At 41.5% G+C, this 20516-nt stretch overlaps 1 protein-coding gene, 1 long non-coding RNA gene and 1 pseudogene across 5 annotated transcripts; 1 reads left to right on the forward strand and 2 right to left on the reverse strand.

Annotated features, from left to right (window-relative positions):
* The first annotated feature begins 913 nt into the window (after positions 1–913).
* LOC147799189 (adhesion G protein-coupled receptor V1-like) lies at positions 914–18563 on the forward strand. Of its 4 annotated transcripts, XM_087137025.1 has the most exons (10): positions 1009–1531; positions 1860–1998; positions 2208–2304; positions 4963–5054; positions 5634–5750; positions 6227–6521; positions 16067–16183; positions 16607–16825; positions 17294–17372; positions 18425–18563. In XM_087137025.1, exons 2-6 carry the CDS (start codon positions 1981–1983, stop codon positions 6320–6322), a joined length of 420 nt encoding a protein of 139 aa, XP_086993151.1. In that variant the 5' UTR covers positions 1009–1531; positions 1860–1980; the 3' UTR covers positions 6323–6521; positions 16067–16183; positions 16607–16825; positions 17294–17372; positions 18425–18563. The 4 variants fall into 4 exon arrangements, with proteins under 4 accessions (XP_086993152.1, XP_086993151.1, XP_086993150.1 ...); XM_087137026.1 differs by lacking the exons at positions 16067–16183; positions 16607–16825; positions 17294–17372; positions 18425–18563 and adding an exon at positions 7156–8112 and having other exon boundaries at positions 914–1531; positions 2211–2304; XM_087137024.1 differs by lacking the exons at positions 16067–16183; positions 16607–16825; positions 17294–17372; positions 18425–18563 and adding an exon at positions 10962–11640.
* LOC147799190 (uncharacterized) lies at positions 8464–9816 on the reverse strand (annotated as a pseudogene).
* On the reverse strand, positions 17912–20088 carry LOC147799191 (uncharacterized). Its single transcript, XR_015425280.1, has 2 exons — positions 19712–20088; positions 17912–18644 (listed from the first exon to the last, which is right to left on the reverse strand). It is a non-coding gene; the product is annotated as an uncharacterized LOC147799191 (long non-coding RNA).
* Between the last annotated feature and the right edge of the window lie 428 nt (positions 20089–20516).

Raw genomic sequence — 20516 nt, forward strand, 5'->3', positions numbered from 1 at the left:
TAGGGAGCAAGTAAGCTACACTGGGCTACTCTAAGCTAGCAATCCTAAGACATGAAGTGCCGCTCTTTTATGATAAATATTTGAACAACTCAAAAATTGGGGCATTTTGTGTGATCAGAATATTCTGCCCAAGATTTGGGACATATCTGCTGGCATGTCTCCTTTTTAACGACAATGAACAACTCTGGAAAATTAAAGTAACTTATTGGAAACACGAGCACAACTTTAAAATCAGGCAATATGCAAAATAATGGCTAATGAAGTGACTAGCTGATCAGAATTCTTGATAGAAAGCTGCAATAGCTTCAAGAGCGTCTGTTCTCACGTAAACCTGTGAGGGATCTGATTTGTGTTACTACAACGCCAAACACAAACGCTTCCAGGTGAACGCGCGCGTTTTCCTTGGTTGCATATACACGCTCCAATGTGACGTCACAAAACATGACGTAAATTCCTGCCATTAACGATCAGAAAAATATGCAAGGGCTGCGTGATCCCGTGATCATAACATCGACGAGAATATAATATCAAATCAGTGCTCTGGCAATCACATATTTCAGAGCACTGATTTGATATCATATTCTCGTCGATATTCTGCCATTAACGATGTTGGGTCTTCAGGGTGAACAAGTTTTAAAGATCCTTAAATCCTGGGCATTGACTTACTGAATAAAATATAAATTTCATTATAATAGGCGGGTTTTTTTTGCATATTAGAAAAAAGGTTTTAGGAACAGTTATATCGGCTCTCTTGCAGATGTAATATGGTTCCACATGTAATTCTTAAAATGGTCATTACTTCATTCTGTTTCGCCTTCCTTGTTAATAGTTGTCTTAAAAACTGAAAAACGCGCCACTCGAGCAAATTAACTATATTCACTTGACAGACAAGTTTGCACAGTCTCGTTTCCATGGTGTCTAGCAGTGTGCTAGAAGTAGCAATCCCTGAGGATGGGGCAGCATTTAACTGTTTTGTTAATTTTATGGGGGGGGTTGCCTTTTCTGGGAATACGGTCTTGCACCCTCTGTTGTTGGCTTATCTGCCTTGATAAAAGGAGTCCTCTCAAGCATTGAACTGAGCCGGATTGATGATGGAATTAAAGTAGTCCTATTCAATCGAGCGTCATCTTTTTCGTAGCAACGCGAACTTTTCCAAAATCGAAGCACTTCAAGTTTCCTCCATGGCACCAGTACATTGATTGTTTCTTGTTCCTCTTTTTAGCAACAGCGCTTTTATTGTTTCAAGAAATGTTGTTGCATTCCAAATCGTGAGAAACTACACTTTTGAAAGAATTCTAGAGAACAAAGCTAGCCAGAACAATTGTCTAATCGAGTGGTGTATGTGATTTACAGTGTGCCCCCCCCCTTGCAAGGCACCAGCCCAACTAGCTCCAGGTACCCTGTCTCTGAGGTGACTAGGGTTGCAATGATCCCTACGGCGTGCTGATATCGAGACAGCCGGCTAGCCGCCTAGCCGAGAGCGCGAGCAAGGCCACTTTCAAGCATGTCACACCGAACATCCAGAGATCAGGTACGAGCAGGAAGGCCCAAGATGTTTAATAACCCACCAAAAAGGGCAGACGACTGTACATGTGTCTGCCCCTCATCATGCAGGCCTCGTAGGCCTTCCATAGCTATACTCTCTTCCCGAATTTGCTGCCATATTCAGATAATTGTTTTTCATGCTGGACCTACATACAATGACATATGTCATTTTCTGACACCAGTTTTGTAAAATTTGGACTAGGCCTAGTTTGGAAAGATTCCCCCTTCAGCCTGAGCGCTTTTCGTCACAGGAAGGAGTGCTGATTTCTATTAACATGATTAACCTGAAATGTAATTGCCTTAATTTTTTTCAGGTGGCACCCATGGGGAGGCCGGGTCAGAGTGTGGACCATTGGTAGAGGAGAGCCCTGGCAGCTAGGATAGTGTCAGAACAGACCCCATGCCACAGGCGGTCTGGACTACCGAGAGGTGGACATGGAGATCGCATTCTGGGTGAGTCTTGCCACACCACACTGTGACACTTTAGGGTTTTTTGGCTAATTAAGGTTTTGATAGAGCTTACTTGGAAGCAAAGATGGTTTTGCCAAATTTGTGAGATGGTTTCTGAATCAATCATCCACAACTCCATGTCACACGGTTTAAGTTACTACAGGTTTGTAAGTATCATCATTTTGAAAATGGCTTTTGCCTTAATTCTTCAGAAGCAAGTACATGTAGCAAGTCTGAAGTTTTTCTCACTGGCAGACCTCATAGGAGGGGTACGCATCACCCAGGGCCAAAGCGACAGGTGGACTAAAGGTAGGACCAGCGATCAGTATGATTTTGCACCTCGTTTGATGAGATCATATCAATTCCTTCCAATACATAAAGCGCTCCTCCAAAAACTACTGTGCCTACATTCATGTACTTATCTTTTTCTCTTTAGCCTTGAGCCTTGTGTAAACAGAACTGCCCAAACCGTACCCAGACAAAACAGACGATACCATTTGACAGATAGGGCAGACCCATACAGTATTGTGCAATGTGTAACATGCAGCAAGAGGTACAAGACTCTGACACCCATGTTCCTGTTACGTTAACTTCATTGTAAAAGCAGTTGCTCTTAGGAATATGTGGTAGTTGAAAAAGCACAGGGATTTTAATCATATAAAGAGGACTTACTAACACAGTTTTTCCCATGCACCCACAAATTTCTACTTTCTTGATGCAACGTGGCCACCACATGCACGCACGTGCGGTATACGTACGCCGTGCACACATACACGTGGAAGCCGATGGCTGAATGCCCGATCTTAACTGTTATTTCATTGGAAGCAAAACTTTGTTTCCATAAAGACTGGTCGGAATAGTGGCCAATCAAAAACATTTTTACATGGTACTGTAAGTTAGCTAATGAATAGAAGAAACTACCCTGCGATTGAGGAGGTCAAAGGGTGGCGCTAGCCAGAGTTACGGTGGGTTGAAGTTGGGAAGTTAAGCAGAAAGAGAGCGTAAACGGTGAATTTACATGAAACTCCAATGTTGAACTAAAAAATGACGGGGTTAAACGAATGAATTTTGCCAACTTATAAAGATTTTTCAAAAGAAATGTATCTGAAGTTCATAATACTCAGTTGAGGAAGCAAGTGTTTGACGCGTTTCTGGGCTATGGAAGAAAAACTAGAAATGAGCACTGATTTTTCAAGGGTATTTCTGTGTGGACAAGCTGCGAGGTTCAGCGGCGCGTTGGAAATGAGCGCCAAGGAATTGATATGTAATAGATGGAGTTTTGGAGTAAAATGTAAAGTGAAAAAATTTAGTACCGATTCTGTAAATTGGGCTTTATATCTGGTGTTACGACGTTGTTTAGTGTTATGTTTCTGTCAACGTTGTAGTTGAGTCCGTCCATTGGCTTTGCCAGGATTTTCTTCGCATCGAGAGCAAGATTTCTTTCTGGTGGGGCTACAAAGCACTCACCAACAAATCAATGAACTACATTGTGTGTATGGTAGAAGGGGTACATTTCAAAGTTTTTAAAGGGAAGTTGTGATTTTAATCTTGCAACTTCCCTTGAAGTTTTTTGTTCATCTTTTCTTTTTCCTCCTTTTTGGGGGGTGAAGTGCCACCCCTTACCCCAAGATACCCATGAATCCACCAGAAGTCCCCAAAAAGCCATCCAGTCACATGCTACTCAACTACATGCAAGCTGTCACACACAGGCATCCCCTTTGCAATGGTTCACCTCACGCTTGTGCTTGGTCTTGTGAAAGGGCTCATGATGGAGTCGACTTCAACACCAGTTTCTTCTTTTTCAACTTTAATATTTCATTTGCTGCTTCCCCACGTTCAGGGGTTTACTCACTTCACCATCGTCGTGAGTGACAACTTCAACGGAGTGATCCGCTTTGAGCAAGAATTGAGGATGCCCAGCCCTCTGTTACACTCACTCTTGATAGAGGGCAGGCTTTCTTTGGTGAAGTCCGCTAAGTCTCCCCTTAGCCATCATTTGCATTAAATAAATTACTCTTTAAGTTTTTTTGAAAAGCATGACTCACTTTGAACGTCTTGAAAAGATAAAGTTTTGTGAGCAGGAAGATTGTTTCAATTTCAGGTGAAGTGGCAAGCGACGCACAGTCCCATCGGAGACATCACCAATGATGCTGATCTCTACACACAACTCGGGGAAGTGCAGGGCATGGTGACATGCCCAGCCGACCAGTGACTGTGCATGTTTGTTGATGGGGGCTACCGGTGGGGCCGTTGTCCACACCCAGCACAGCAGCCAGCATCACCCTCTTGGAAGACAAGCAGATTGTCTGATATCTGGGACAACCACTACAGCGCTCTCATTGGCCTGAGTGACGACAACATCTACAACATCCTCCTGGGCATGGTGGAGCATGGCAGGGCTAGCTAGGGGCCAGGTGACCAAGGAGCAGCTGGCCGTTGTCATGGATACCATTTAGATGGTCGTGCGGGGGGGGGAGGAAATTGCCTAGCAACCTGCTCAGTCAGCTGATGAATATCTACTAGGCCTGGGTGTAAATAAATCTCTACTTTCCAGGTATTGATAGGCTTTCTAAATATGATCGGGTATTCCTACAACTTTTACTGATTCTAAATATGATTGGGCATTCCTAAAAGTTGTACTGATTTCTAATTATGATTGGGAATTTCTAACAGTTTTACTGATTTCTAAATATGATTGGGCATTCCTAAAAGTTTTACTGACATTCTAGTTGAATGGCCAACATAATTTTGGGAAGAAAAACCCACCTGCTTACATTTTGTGCTCGTATTTTTTGCTCAGCTTTAGTCTGTAGCCATCAAAGGGGCAAAGCAGAGTTTCACCAGGTTGTGCAGCCTTGTCACTTTAATACTGCATCTACACCAATGACGCTCAGGTGACCCCCCCTCGGAGCCAGCTGCGTCATCTTCAAGAAGTCATGAAGGACTTGTTTCATTCTCTCTGTGCAGGTGGGCCTGTTGTGTGCCAACATTGCTCAGTCTTCTCCATGTTCTCGGCCAAGCTTTTCATGCATATGTGCATGGCCGCCATGTCACTCCAGGTAACAACAACATTTATAGATGTGCTTTATGCCTGATGCTGTTTTGAAATTTGGGAGAAAAAATCCATGAACTTGGCCAGGTAAGATCAACTGTATCTAGTATCAAACCAAATGGAGTATCAGTGATTCCAAGGTGGTTCTTTCCAACAGATGCCCACAGGAAAGTAGGAGAGCTCAAATCTTAAGCTTTGGTCTTCCAGATCCTTCAAAGAAACCAGTAAGAAGTTTGGAAGATTTCGTAGGATGTAGGAAGATAGAGCCAAGCGAGTGTTACCTTGCCTGATGCTGAAGTTCAAAGACTTTGCCATTAGTTCTCTGCACAGTGGAGGATTCCCTGCACAGTGGAGGATTCCCTGCACAGTGGAGAATTCCCTGCACAGTGGAGGATTCCCTGCACAGTGGACGATTCCCTGTTCAGTGGAGGATTTTAAATAATCAAAGAACTCAGAGATATTTATTGGCATATTGATCTTTCCAGCTGTTCTCTCCTCAGATTGAGTGAGATTCCTAGCAAGAGTTCTGAGGGAGCTAGGATTGATATTAATTGGAAAATAACCTGTCCACCTGTTCTCTCCTCAGATCATCTTTGTCATCTCAGCGTATGTGAGTAGCTCTGTCTCTGCACCCTCCTGTGCTACCCTAAGGGTGCTGATCCACTTTTCCTGTCTGGCACAGCTCACTTGGATGGTCTTACAGGTGAGGACAGACCCCCTGACTCCATTCTGTTCACGTCTCGCGGGTGCTGCCTTTCAAATGGCTTTATACCCAGAACACCTTTTAACAGACAGCTCCACAGGTGCAAAAGAAGTGGTAGATGTGGCCATGTTGATTTCAACCCTACTGTCACAAAACTCCATTCAATAGAAGGTTGGGTTTGTTGGAGGAGTGTTGTCCGAGAAGGCCGCACCCCCTTGCCTGACCAGTGATTCACATATTGCTTATTTCCCCAAACATGTCTGCCCTGACATGAAGTCCAGATAACATAGCAAATCTCAATATTTAAGTGCTCTTGAAGTCATTTGGTCTGAGCCACACCGTTGTACAGTTGTGTACAGTGACAAATCACTGGACTGTCCCCATTGCTAGTAAAGCAAACCATGCGTTAATTGTCCCCAATATTGTTATTTTGCTGTGCTGTCTGTGAAGTTAACTTCATGTTTTTATGTCTTCAGGCGTTCAATTTGTGGAAGGTGTTTGTGATCAACAATGAGCACACTGACAGATACATGTACTACATTCTGTTCATTGTCATCGATCAGCTGGTGTGATGAGTAGCTTCATCCTTTATCCTGTCTCAACCAATCAGCCTACCCACCAGCCAGTCATCTTGTGAACCAGTCAGCCTACCCACTAGCCAGTCATCTTGTGAACTAATCAGCCTACCAACCAATCAGTCATCTTGAGAACCAATTCAGCCTACCCACCATCCAGTCATCCTGTGAACCAATCAGCCCACCCACCAGCTAGGTATGTTGCACGATACAAATAATGTTTTGATAAAAAAAATTAAATGCTTTATGCTGCAATAATTCTATGTTAAGGAATCAAATGCTGTCATTTATTATTTGTGAGGTACTAAACCCAGTTTATTGTGGTGCGCAAATACTGTACAGGGAATTAATGTGCAGAAGATGAGTTCTTATGCTCATTGCAGTAGTTCTATAATTTCACAAAATTTCACAAAATTTCACAAAATAGACGTTCCGTCTATTGCAAATATCAAGATAGAAAATATTGACTTATAAAATATACGAAATAGACTCGAAATGCGCTAGACTGGTTCACAGGCCAGATGAATCTGACTGTTCTCGTTCGATTGAAGGGGCAGGTAAAATAAATAAACAAACAGGAATCCAGCCATAAATGACCGTGACCCAAATTAGGCTTCTGGCTACCATGATGACATGTTGCGTGATTAATTAATCATTTAGCCGTGGATGATGGGTGACTTAATAGATTTTATCAAGAGTCGTTGGGGGTCCTCAGTCCTCCGGGAGCCAGACTAGGGACGCACAATATCTAAGATTAACAAAACTCAACACAAAGTTCCATATAGAGGCGCGGCTAACTATGAACTATATGTTCATATTTTTCTATACAGCTAGAGTTATAAATTACCATCAGATGTGTACATCGACCCACCCCCCTGGTGCTGATTGTGAGGCTGTGAGTGGATAATGGAATGTGAGCGGTTAAAACTTGAGTGATGTCAGGCACACAACGGCTCTTGTCGTGTGTCAGACTCAAATTCGATGCACTGTACTACTCCACGCCTTCCCAGGCTATGCAGGCCTTAAAAATTCATCTGTTTGTCCCGCAAGGGCATGTAAATCATTAATGGAAATCCTGGAGCTATATTTTCTGTCAAAACGCAATTGAACACGCTTCAAATGTCCATTTCACTATATTATCCAACTGATTTCTTTGAAAGTTTAAGTACTGTTTTTTTTTTTTCGAATTACTTGTTTTCGATATTGAAAATTCCCGTTAAGAATAACTATTGTCAACCAAATACAAATTCCAAGACACCGAACTGAAGAGTATAGCAACAAATGGAAGCATTTTCTGGTTTGGGGTTTGGTTTTATTTTGCCGACCTTTTCAGAGCATTTTTTAAATGATGATCGCAAAACTGTACTACCGAATAAACTATGAATGCACGATACATCCATTGACACACATTTCAAAAGTACCCAGTATTTTTATGTTCTTCGTTTTCAAGTAATTAAAAAACACTTATTGCATGTCAGGTAAAATATACCTGTATGCTTCTATTTTAACGTTTTCATGACAATTTTCCCCATAAAATCCACAATTCAATGAAGTGACGATACTGACTTCAAATAACTTTTAATGTGTCACTTTTTCATTTGGCAAAATGTTTTTATAACTTTATGTTGAAAGAAATTAAGGTTTCACCCAGGCATTGCTTACATGTTGAGAAAGTGTAATTATAGAAAGTTTCACCTCACTTTCGAAATGTAATTAGATTATCACTCTTGTGTTTTCAAACATTCACATTTTTGTAAACAGTAAATATAAGATGAGGAAGCAAAATATTTCCTTTTTTGTGTATCAAAACCAGAAATGATACGGTATTGTCCAAAGAAGACTAATATTAACTTTTATTTTCTCTTAACAAAAGTTAACAAAAATTCAATCATTAGTTTAAAACTGTTTGTTGCAATATCTTAAAGTCATTTGTTTGTTTATCAAACATGTCATTTTTTGTTCTGTTAAAACACCTAGCACCAACAGTAAGAACTGCCAATCTCAGTCTTGGCGATCATCCGTTCACCAAAATGTTTGTACTTTGAAACTCAATGCGCTATTTCATGGAGTATTTTGGGCAAGGCAAGGGCAAACCGCCCCCAGGCATTTCAATTCTTTGTTTTCCTTCCCAACCAACGTAGCCTCATCTCCGAACCACACGTGCCAAAATGAATGGAAAATTTCCCCACCCTCCAAATCCTCAAAGAGTACTGCACACCGGAAAAAGTTCGACTGGAATGGCAAGTTAATTGACCTAGGCAACCCCAGCCACTATAAGCCGGAGTACGGCCATTGATGGCCGCATCTGGGGGTTCCGCCTCAGACACCACTAGGCGAGCGGTATCAGGCCTGGCACACCGCCCCAGAGACCGATAAAATACAGCACCAGACCCATCTGGAAAACATCACTCAGCTGGGTCTGTGGTGCTGCATCCTCCACCAGGCGATGTGCACGTAATAGTGCCGCCATCGCGCCTTCTGTGCTGAGGTGAGGTAGTGTACCCGAGGATGGCTCGCCAGGGTACACAATCCCTCGTCAATAATACAGGAGACCCCTGTCGTGCATATCGCAAACCGTCCAGCACATCCAGCACGATGCGGCGCCAGGAAGCCGGGGCAAGATGTATACGGTTGGGCCCTTCCAGGGCATCCGCTAGGGTAAGTGACTGGCCAGTAATGGAGTTCCCAATGAACTCCATTACGAGTCCTTGGTGGTGGCCAGCCACTGCCAGGCCAAAAAAGAAAGGGAATGACAGATGCCCTGAAAGAAGGCCCATTGCCCTCGCCTCCCTCAGGACGGGAAGTCGGTCTAGATCTGTTGTTGCCCTAACGTATTTGACGGCTACTTTGTTTCCGTGGAATGTTTCTAGATGAACGGTTTCAAAAGCACCGCTGCCCAAGATGACCCGGCCACAAGTTGGATGTTGCAACTCCCTCAGTTCTATCCTTGGGACCACCGTTTTCATTGGCGGCAAGAATATCTCCATTGCTATCGTTTGGCAAGCTTAGTTGGAGAGGTACGGCAGGTGGCAGTGCTGGATAAAATGTCGGCGGCAGCATTGCTGGGGACTGTATTTGAGGCGGCGTAGGTGTCTGATGAGAAGGTGAAGAAGTTGGATGACTTGGTCTAGACGAGTGCAGTTGCACCCTAAGAGAGCAAACAAGAACGTCAAATTCCCTTAGTCATCGGCCAAGATCAGCAAATTTTTGTTCAGGTCCATCATCCCTATGTCAACAGGCCAGGACATCACTGCCTCCTTTAGAGATTATTTCGAAGCAATGTGTACCGACAGATTGATTGTTTAGAGAAATATGAATCTTTTTCAAGTTATTAATTTCATTTTTAATATATTAACTGACTAGGGCAAAGATTTTGAACTTGCCCATTTGTTTGCAAAGAAGGCACAATCAGCTGGGATGACCTCACCGCTGATTGTTGACCTGTTGCTTTGTAAGGAGGCAGTGGCAAGGGACATTGCTGGCCAGGTGAGACCGGCGCAATTGATGGGACCGATCCAGCCAGTACAGCAGCAGAGGCATTAGGAGAGTTGGTAAGCAGTGCACTGTAGGGATCATTGGGATCAAACAAACAATGAAGTATATCTGTGACTGTCTGCGTGTGAACTACTGAATAACCATTACTGAAATTGGTAATTGGCAGGACGTCCATTTCCTTAATCATCATCCAGGATCACCTACCATTTGTCAGGTCAACATTGTGCATATGTTGCATAAACTTGTCAAAAGGCCTTGATGACATCACTGGCTCCTTTGCAAGTTACCATTACGAAGCACTGTGTGCCGAGAGATTGTTCTTCATAAACATTGTACTCTTTGTGGAATACAAGGAAAAGATTTTAAACGTACCGATTTCGTTGCAAAGATGGCGCATTCGAGTGGGATGTCCTCACCGCTGATTGCTGGCCTGTAGCACTGTAAAGAGACAATGGTTGGGGAGTATGATGGCCAGTTTAGACTGGTGCAATCGCTGAGATCGATCCAGCCGATAAGCCAGTAGAGGCGTTTGGAGAGTGGGCTAGCAATGCGATGTAGGGATCCGACATAAACTAAAATTATGTATCTATGGAAGCCTTTGTGCGAATTACTGAATTCATCGCCAGAAACACGTTTGATACATACCCATTTCCCGTGGAAGAGTGCCCATGGGGTAATGGTGACGTGGGAGGCGACTGCTGGCTAATGGAACCGTGGGGCATCGGTGGGTGAGCGTGGTAGCCCGGTAATGGTGCCGATGAGGTAGAGCGAGTTGATGTGGGGGCAGTTGAAGATCTTGTTAACAAACCCCTGAAAGAACAAAAACACATGTTTATCTGTCGTCTTTGTTTGGATTCCTGAATCATAATTACTGAATATTGATGATTGGAAGTTGATGGCTAGAAACAGTTTTTTTAACATACCCACTTCCAGAGGGAGAGTGCCCATGAGGCAGCGATGTAGTGGGAGGTGACTGCTCGCGAGTGTGAGAGTGGAGAATCGATGAGTTCGGTACTGGTGCCGACGAAGCGGAGTGATTTGGTAAGGGGGCAAGTAATGAGGTTGGCAACAACCCCCTGCAGGAACAAACCAAAAAGTACGTTTATCTGTCGTATTCTCTGCTTTATTTACCGAACTACAGTCACTGAGTGATAACGCAGGACATTTGCCAGAAAGCTATCTTCGACATACCCATTTGCTTGGGAACCACATCCTTTGGGCAGTGATGCTGTCGGCAGTCGTGGGCCTGCAGCTTGGCAGGACAGAGGGAGAGACTTTGTGGGTGGCACTGGAAGCGGTGCATTTGTCTCAGGCTGTCCAAGAACACTAATAAAAGAAACGAAGAAGTTATCTAGGACTGTATATAGCATACATGTACATAGTGTGCATTGACTGCAAATTGGTACTGGAAAGTATGCAGACGTCAATTGTAAATAACTTATCCTGAACTCTCACTAAAAAGTAGAAAAATCATCATGTGCTGACGTATGTTTCCTTTCAGTTCAATTTTAATGGTGATATATCTGATAAATGTTTTGATGTTCTCTACCCATTTCCTTGTAATTGGCGAATCCTTGGGCACCTCCGGTGCTGGAAAAGATGAAAAGTAGAGCTACCGTGAAACTGAAGATAAAACCTTCATGTTCTGTTTGAACATACAATAATTGTATGCTTTAGATAGAGTTCATATTGAAAGCCCTTTGAAATGATTACTTTATATAACCATGTACCACTTTTGTAACTAATTGGACGTGGCTGTCAGAAAAGCTAAATTGAGTAAACCGATATCATACAAAACTGACTGTAGTCACTTACTGGACATTTCCTTGAGGGTAGTCCACAATCCACACATGTCTCACCGTGTGAGTAATGATCACTCAGTAGCCCAGCCTGAAGAAAAATCCAAGCAGTTTCAGCGGATTATGACAGTTTAGGACAACCAAAGCGTTTTTATTTTTAATATAATCTAAAGTTCGTGAACTAACCTGTAAATAAACGACCGTATTTTGTGTGATACTTCGAGCGACATTTACTTTTGCATTAGTTATGGCATCTTTGTAAAAAGATGTTATATTTTGAAAACATCGGCAACTACTCCTGGTATCATTACTGACTTGACAGTTGTCATACCAATCTCCACTTTGATGATGTTATTTCTAAAGGAATAGAAATAACTTCAGACCTTGCAAATTTGAAATGGATGTAGATTATTGGAGAGAGCCTACTTACAGGTAAACCGCAATCCACACACGTCTCCTTTGGCCGTGGTGAATTGATACCAAACTGATATCCATGACTCCCTGTAAAGGGGTTGCCGAAAAGCAACAAAAATGATGGACATGTCCCTAATAGGGAGCAAGTAAGCTACACTGGGCTACTCTAAGCTAGCAATCCTAAGACATGAAGTGGCGCTCTTTTACGATAAATATTTGAACAACTCAAAAATTGGGGCATTTTGTGTGATCAGAATATTCTGTCCAAGATTTGGGACATATCTGCTGGCATGTCTCCTTTTTAACGACAATGAACAACTCTGGAAAATTAATGTAACTTATTGGAAACATGAGCACAACTTTAAAATCAGGCAGTATGCAAAATAATGGCTATGAAAATGTTTAATTGTACGAATAATTACATCAATGAAATTGGAATTTTCCATTCCATAAAACAAAAATTCTGTAAGAACTGCAGTTGAAAAAATGCACATTTTTTCTTTGCCTACTGATTAAAATTTCAGTTTATCCTAAAATATTTTTCCATAAGTTTTAAATATTTATTTGACTCTAAATGAATACCTTCTAGTGTTAAAGAATATGGTCGCTTGGTTAATTAAAGAAATATGGAATAAAAACTTACTGGACTCATTCCAAGGAGATCTCTTGCGATACTTTCTGGGTTTTTTTGTCCTGTAGTAAGTCGCAAAACTAGTGAAATGAAGTGACTAGCTGATCAGAATTCTCGATAGAAAGCTGCAATAGCTTCAAAAGCGTCTGTTCTCACGTAAACCTGTAAAGGGTCTGATTTGTATTACAACGCCAAACACAAACGCTTCCAGGTGAACGCACACATTTCCTTGGTTGCATATACACGCTCCAATGTGACGTCACAAAACATGGCGTAAATGTCCTGTCATTAAGGATGTTGGGTCTTTGGGGTGCATTCCACCAAATGGTTGTATTTCTGCGTGCGAGCTCATTCATATTTTGTGATCCTACGGGATTTTTACAAGACGACAGACCATAACCAGGAGGGATCATCATGAAAATATTTCTATAAATCTCGAATTTGGGACTGACTGTTTCAAGTTCGGGTTATTTCTTTCACAAAAAGCCCAAAATGTTTTGGATAGAGGTGGGCAGCTATAGTCATTTAACTGCTATTTTGGGGGGTATCTTCCTTGAAAGGCGAATAAATTTTTTTTTTCGTGGCTTACCCCCATGAAATTGAAAGGAAAAGTGATCCTCTGGCCATAATCTTGAATTTCCAGTGAATAAACAGTGCCCAACCTCCTCATGAAAGTCAACAGGCGGCGCTATTTTGGTCAGATTTTGCACTGTTTTCTATGGGCGCGTATTTGGTGTAGTGCAACTTTCTTGCGCAAAAAGGGGCCATGAACAACTTTTAAAGATCCTTAAATTCCTGGACATTGACTTATTGTAAAAATGTAACTTTTATTATCATAGGCAGTTTTTTTTTGCATTTAAAAAAAAGGTTTTAGGAACATTTATATCGGCACTCTTGCAGATGCAGTCTGGTTCCAAATGTAATTCTTAGAATGGTCATTATACTTCATTCTGTTTCGCCTTCCTTGTTAGTTGTCTTCAAAAAAATGCACCACTCCAGCAAATTCACTATATTAGAATACCACTCGACAGACAAGTTTGTTGTGGTTGCTCAGCCTCGTTTCCATGGTGTCTAGCAGTGTGCCAGAAGTAGCAATCCCTGAGGATGAGGTAGCATTTTAACTGTTTTGTTAATTTTTTTGGGGGGGCGTCTTTTTCTGGGAATACGGTCTTGCACCCTCTGTTGTTGGCTAATCTGCCTTGATAAAAGGCATCCTCTCAAGCATTGAACAGAGCCGGGTTGATGGAATTAAAGTAGGTCTATTCCATAGAGCATTATCTTTTTCGTAGCGACGCAAACTTTTGCAAAATCGTTCGGGAACCAGAAGCACATTCCTCCAATGGCACCTGTACGTTGATTGTTTCTAGTCTTTTTAGCAACAGCGCTTTTATTGTTTCAAGAAATGTTGTTTCATTCCAAATAGTGAAAAACTACACTTTGGAAAGAATTATAGAGAACAAAGATAACCAGTTCAATTTTTTTAAACTTCTCTGAAGTAATGCCAGAACAATTGTCTCATCGAGTGGTGTATGTGATTTACTGTGTATCCCCCCCCTTGCAAGGCACCAGCCCAACTAGCTCCAGGTACCCTGTCTCTGAGGTGACTATCCAGGGTTGCCGTTTTCCAATACTCAACTTTGGCTCCGTCTCAGGCTTCAACTGTTTTTAACTAGCTGACGTGGAAGCTGTAAGCGCAGTAATTTCACAAAACATCAAATAAGATGCAAGAGAGCCAGAAATTACAGCAATCCAATTTAATTTAAACGCTTCAGGCCCACAATCGGGGATTGGTTTTGGGAACGAAGCCTGAGACGGAGCCCAAGTTGAGTATTGGAAAAGGGCCCAGGGTCGCAATGATGTCACTTGTCTGACTATGCAGCCCCAGGCGAGACAGATAACATTGTTGGCTACAATTTCTACATCCGTGCAGTTTGTTTCATCTGCATTGTAAGTAAAAAAATGTTTAAAGTTTATCAACTAGGAAAGCTAATTCCTCTTGACCAACAAAATGAGTTGGTTCCCCACCGTCCATGTTTTGGCAAAAAGAATTCCCTAGACTTTATTACCATATGCCAACTTGTGCAAGAAGCTAAGCAGTGAGCTATGTGTTTAATACCTCACAATTCAATGTTCCCATGAATGGCAATTTTTTGGATCTTATTAAAATAGTACTTCTTTCTAAATATGGTTATAGAAATATTTTAGGAAGTTTTCATTGTTTTATCATGAAATTGTTATGACCCTTTAGTTTACTTGGTACTCTAAAAAATAACTATTTCTAAAGTGAATTCCCCTTTTTGGCAGTTAAGTTTAATGTGTCCTTTTCCATGAGATGCTGAATACCCTTAACCTGTGTTCGCAATGCCTATGTTATTAATTTACAAATTCTAATTATTAATTTACGAATTCCAAACTTCAAAAACAGTGTGCAATCAAACCTTTCATTTTATATGTTTCCAAGTGATGTAGTTATCACTTTTACCTATTCAAACAAAATCAGTACTTGAAATTTTGTGAGGAGAACACCAGTCCTTAAATTGATCAGCCAAACACAGATTCACCAACATGAAGGACTTTTTCATTCTCTCTGTGCAGTTGGGCCTGTTGTGTGCCATCATTGCTCACGTTGTCTGCTCAGTCTTGTCCATGTTCTTGGCCAAGCTTCTCATGCATATGTGCTCTGCCACCATATCACTCTAGGTCACAACAACATTTATAGATGTGCTTTATGCTTGATGCTGTTTTAAAATTTGGGAGAGAAAAGTCCACGAACTTGGCCAGGTAAGAGCAACTGCATCTAGTAACAAACCAGATGGAGTATCAGTGATTCCAAGATGGTTCTCTCCAAAAGATGCCCACAGGAAAGTAGCAGAGCTCAAATCTTAAGCTTTGGTCTTCCAGATCCTTCAAAGAAACCAGTAAGAAGTTTGGAAGATTTTGTAGGATGTAGGCAGATAGAGCCAAGCGAGTGTTACCTTGCATGATGCTCCACTGTCTCTTGAAAGTTGAAGTTCAAAGACTGTGCCGTTAGTTCCCTGCACAGTGGAGGATTCCCTGCGCAGTGGAGGATTCCCTGCACAGTAGAGAATTCCCTGCACAGTGGAGGATTCCTTGCACAGTGGAGGACTCCCTGCACCACGGGGATTCCCTGCACAGTGGAGGATTCCCTGTACAGTGGAGGATTCCGTGCACAGTGGAGGATTCCGTGCACAGTGGAAGATTCCCTGTACAGTGGAGGATTTTGAAGAATCAAAGAATTCAGAGAGAGCTAAGATATTTATTGGCATATTGATCTTTCCAACTGTTCTCTCCTCAGATTGAGTAAGATTCCTAGCAGGAGTTCTGAGGGAGCTAGGATTGATATTAATTGGAAAATAACCTGTCCACCTGTTCTCTCCTCAGATCATCTTTGTCATCTAAGCGTATGTGAGTAGCTCTGTCTCTGCACACTCCTGTGCTGCCCTAAGGATGCTGATCCACTTCTCCTTTCTGGCACAGTTCACTTGGATGGTCTTACAGGTGAGGATGGACCCCTGACTCCATTCTGTTCATGTCTCTCGGGTACTTCCTTTCAAATGGCTTTATACCCAGAACACCTTTTAAAAGACAGCTCCACAGGTGCAAAAGAAGTGGTAGATGTGGCCCTGTTGATTTTAACCCCACTGTCACACAGTGCTGCCCAAAACTCCATTCCATAGAAGGTTGGATCTGTTGGAGGAGTGGTGTCCGAGAGGGCCACACCCCCTTTCCTTCTTGCGTGACCAGTGATTCACATATTGTTTATTTCCCCAAACATGTCTGCCCTGACATGAAGTCCAGATAACATATCACATCTGAATAACACTCTTGAATTCATTTGGTCTGAGCCACACGGTTTGCAATTCCTGGCTTCGTCTTTGATGTTCCGCTCACTTACCTGCCAAAGTTGCCATATACGTTTAGGTGGCCCAGTAGTTAAACATTGATCACAACAAGCCAGTCATCTTGTGAACCAATCAGCCTGCCCATCAGTCAGTCATCTTGAGAACCAATCAGCCTACCAACCAGCTGGTCATCTTGTGATCCAATCAGCCTACCAACCAGCCAGTCATCTTGTGAGCCAATCTGCCAGGCATCCGTGTTACTGCAAGTCTGTACCAATCATGCACTGGATTAGTACAGGTAGTTTGTAAACCCTAACATCAAAGGTTTCTACATGTTTTTGCTCTTTTGAATATTATATTTTGAAATACTTTTCAGTTTTGGTTTATGGAACATATTCGCCTCTTTGCTCAGCAAAGCATCCCTTAAAACCAGAGGTCATTTTCAGACTCCTCAAATGGAGCAACTGTAATAAAGCATCTGTACATGTGTGTGGAGGTCATGAAATTTAACTAAGGTTGGGGCATGAGACAAATCATAAAGATCGAAAAGCATGTTAAGAGTATCATTTCATCACTTGACAAGTGACCTTTCAACCTAGGCAAGGATCTTAGTTTTCTTTTGCTTTTTGAATAAACAATGCATAAAAGTAGGCTTTTCATCCACTAAATTTGTACAAGGTAAAGTTCTCACCTGTACACTTAAATGTGAAGAATTTGTTTCGAATTTTGGAACTTTTGCATTTGTTTTCATCCCTTTTATGTACAGCAGAGCAGAGGTGACAGTTTCTTCACATCACAGAAGTACCTGGGCAAGTTTCATTAGCTGTCAGAGATCACATGACAAGGTAAAATAAACAATGCTGTAACCTTTTTCTGGCCCGTTACCATGATATGCTGTATGGCCAACCCTGTGAATCATCCGTTGATTGTTACATATTTTACTTTGCACTTTAAGATTTGCTACAGAAATCTGTTTTCACACCAAAAAAGGCTTGTGGCTGATAATGAAATCTTTTGACAACTTTTCGTTTGAATTTTCCTTTGAAATTTGCTTCATTTAATTTTAAATTCTGGTGGAACAACACCAAATTCAGTTTTTGCACAAATGAAATATGAAACTTGTTTGAATGCTCAAGGCCACAAAAAGAATTCAGGATTTGTAAATACACACTGGCATTCCATTATGGAGAGCAAATAATTGAAAATGACTTGCGTTTCATCGAATTATGAGCCATCAACTCCAGATGGCATGAACTTGAAAACTTTAAACTGTAAGACATGAAAGAGCTGTTGTTTGTAAATCACCCTCAAATAGATTTGAGATGTAACCCTCAACACTGTCCATTGAGTTTGAAATGAAAAGAAAGATACTCTTGTCGACAAATTAAAGTGACTTCACAGGTCTTGAAGGGTTTTTTTGTTTTATTTATCCAAGAACGGCTTTGAGCATAATAAAAAATCAGCAGGGACTCTTAAAGAAATTGTATAATCTAGAAGGAATTTTGAGGGGATGAAAAATTGGAGATTATTTAGTGACCTCGTGTAAAAAGTTAGTACACGTTTAGTGCAACAGTCACTCAAAATCAAACTGCATCTTATATTGCTTCACAGTGCAAAATTTTCACCAGCAAACTTTGTGCTTTGGACCTTGGTTGAATGTCAGACTGTACTCTTTAAGAGTTTGTACTGGAGTTTCAACTCTTGTGGTTTCCAATTGCGTCACATTAAGACTTGAAAATGACAGAGTTCAGGCTTCTAGAGAATTAGCCAACGCACTTGCCAAATTGTAATTTGAAAATGTCTCCATGAGACTGCAGTTAATTGTAGTAGCTTTCACTTGGAGATGGAATTAAATAACTTAGTGTTCATGGTTGAACATTTCCTCATGTTCTTGTAGTGTTCATGGTTGGACCAAGTCATCGATGTCTGGTTGCTTCAAGACTAAAAGCAAGATAACCCACACAGCCTTAGATTCCATAGATGTTAGCTGGTTGACTCCATGATGCAAGATGTCCCAAGGCAGCTCCATAAGTCAGTTGGTCCCTCCTGCAGCTTCAACATCGCAGACTTTTAGAGAAAGTGCCGAAATGTTGACTAGAACCTTCTTCCGATGTTGGCTAAAAATATTTGGAAAAATCAGAACATATAAATGCATTTCAAATTTGATAGCAATTTATGTTCCGGGGTGAGAGTTCTGGGGATGAGTTCCTATTAGCCATCAAAAAGCAAAACCATGTCCAGTAAAGTTCAATTTAGGAGGGAGAAAAACCAGGTTGTTTACTTAGAAAAAAACTTGGAATGTTTGAGACCTCTACTCTGTAGGATTTGTGCAGAGTGCAAAGTGGTGTCCGTATGTGAAACTCCCTTGCAATGGTTTGTTAGCCGTCAAGACTGAAGTTATAACATGTCCTAAATTGTCACATTCAGCAGGGAAATTATGTAACACTAACTGTCCCAACTCCTTCGATGTCGTTATGATTTCACATGCAGCAAAAGGGGGTACCCATTTGCTTTGTCCCTTAATAAAAAACCCAATTTTTCAGACAAGTCTCAGAGGATTTGTGCAAAGGGTGCCGAGTTATGTCCAGATATGGAACTCTTTGTATGCACTTAAACACTTGGTGCATTTAGTTGCAAGTTAAGTCCAGAGAGAGAAATTCACCTTTCTCTATAGCAATAGTTGTTTTCTGAAATCAGAGTCACAAACATTGTTAAGGTAATATGTACAAAATGTAATGTTTTATAATTGTCAAGTTCCATGCACGAATTTAAGTCAGTTTACAATAAAACAGGGAAAGTAAATTTACTTGTCAAGTCTCTTCTGTTATTGTATTGTCTTTGATCGGCGTTTAATTTTTATATAAACTAAACCCTCAAAGAATTGATCATTTGTTAAGTGTAACTAGAGAGCTATCAACCATTTTATAGGGATAACCTCTTTGAATCGAAATTAATGGTACCCAAGTAAAGCCTTACCGCACATTATGTGAAAAGTCAGGATCTAAATTTTAAGATCTGCCAAACAAGCACTTGAAACGACTGGGATTTCGACTTTCTGCAAGCTAACACTAAGAAATACGGGGGAAAATTGTACAAATGTGCAAAACTGCGCCATTACGTACACATTGATGGTTTCAAGGATCGTATGCTGAAGTGAAATGACCTCAGTCAGTTTCTTAATTACCTTCTTGTGCAGATTGACTGGCCGCTGGATGTAAACTGGCGACAGAACCATAAGGTTTATAAACGTAGAAGAAATGGCGCATTAACAGTGGGGATTTATGGTCAACAGCGAGGTGGAATTCACGTGACTCGGATGTCCTTACATCTGAGCGTTTCGATCATGCTTCTTGGCTGGAGAACCGGCCTCAAAATGACAAGACGTATATATGTAATGAATACGCGACGACAAAAAACATACCACGTGTGGGAAGGGAGCCAATAGGAATGGAACTAGAGGAGGGGGACAAAACCTTCCATAGATTGCACGGGGAATACGAATCCGTGTTAGAGGCAAATACAAGGCGTTTAAACTTTGGGGTCCCGTTGCACGCACGTTAAACAAACCGTACATTGGCTGAGATAGAGACCAATTCTTTTGTTAGATTCCTTTGTTCGGTCTCTCCTAAACAATAAAATGTTGGGAGACTTACCGAGGATTAGACGCCGCTATCTTTCGTTACGCTTGGGTGAACATCAATGGGGAGAATTGAAGCGGAAAAAGTCGAAATACTCGCCTTCAAAAGCATTTTAGGCAACAAAATGATACTTTTTGCAGAGGAAATTGCATAATAAATCTAACTATAGTTTCAAAATTCAGAAATTAGCTGGGATAAAAAAGTTGGCTTTTCAGGACTGGCTGGTTCCACGCTTAAACTTTCTCCAGCCTGCCGTTGATGGCGCTATAACATTTAAAGTCCACGCGTACAGACTTTGATGAGAGTGGACTTGTGCCGCCCTTTCTCCGCAAGAAAACAATTTTAATTAAA

The sequence above is a fragment of the Acanthaster planci genome, linkage group LG05 (genome assembly GCF_054643075.1).
Source record: "Acanthaster planci isolate LZ-2023a linkage group LG05, COTS_SCS, whole genome shotgun sequence".
Lineage (NCBI taxonomy): Eukaryota > Metazoa > Echinodermata > Asteroidea > Valvatida > Acanthasteridae > Acanthaster > Acanthaster planci.

What these genes read in the sequence shown, in the direction of transcription:
- LOC147799189 (XM_087137025.1), top strand. An exon ending in AAGCGACAGGTGGACTAAAG is followed by an intron (nt 2,305 to 4,962) that starts GTAGGACCAGCG and finishes CTCTCTGTGCAG; the next exon opens with GTGGGCCTGTTGTGTGCCAA. An exon ending in TGGCCGCCATGTCACTCCAG is followed by an intron (nt 5,055 to 5,633) that starts GTAACAACAACA and finishes TTCTCTCCTCAG; the next exon opens with ATCATCTTTGTCATCTCAGC.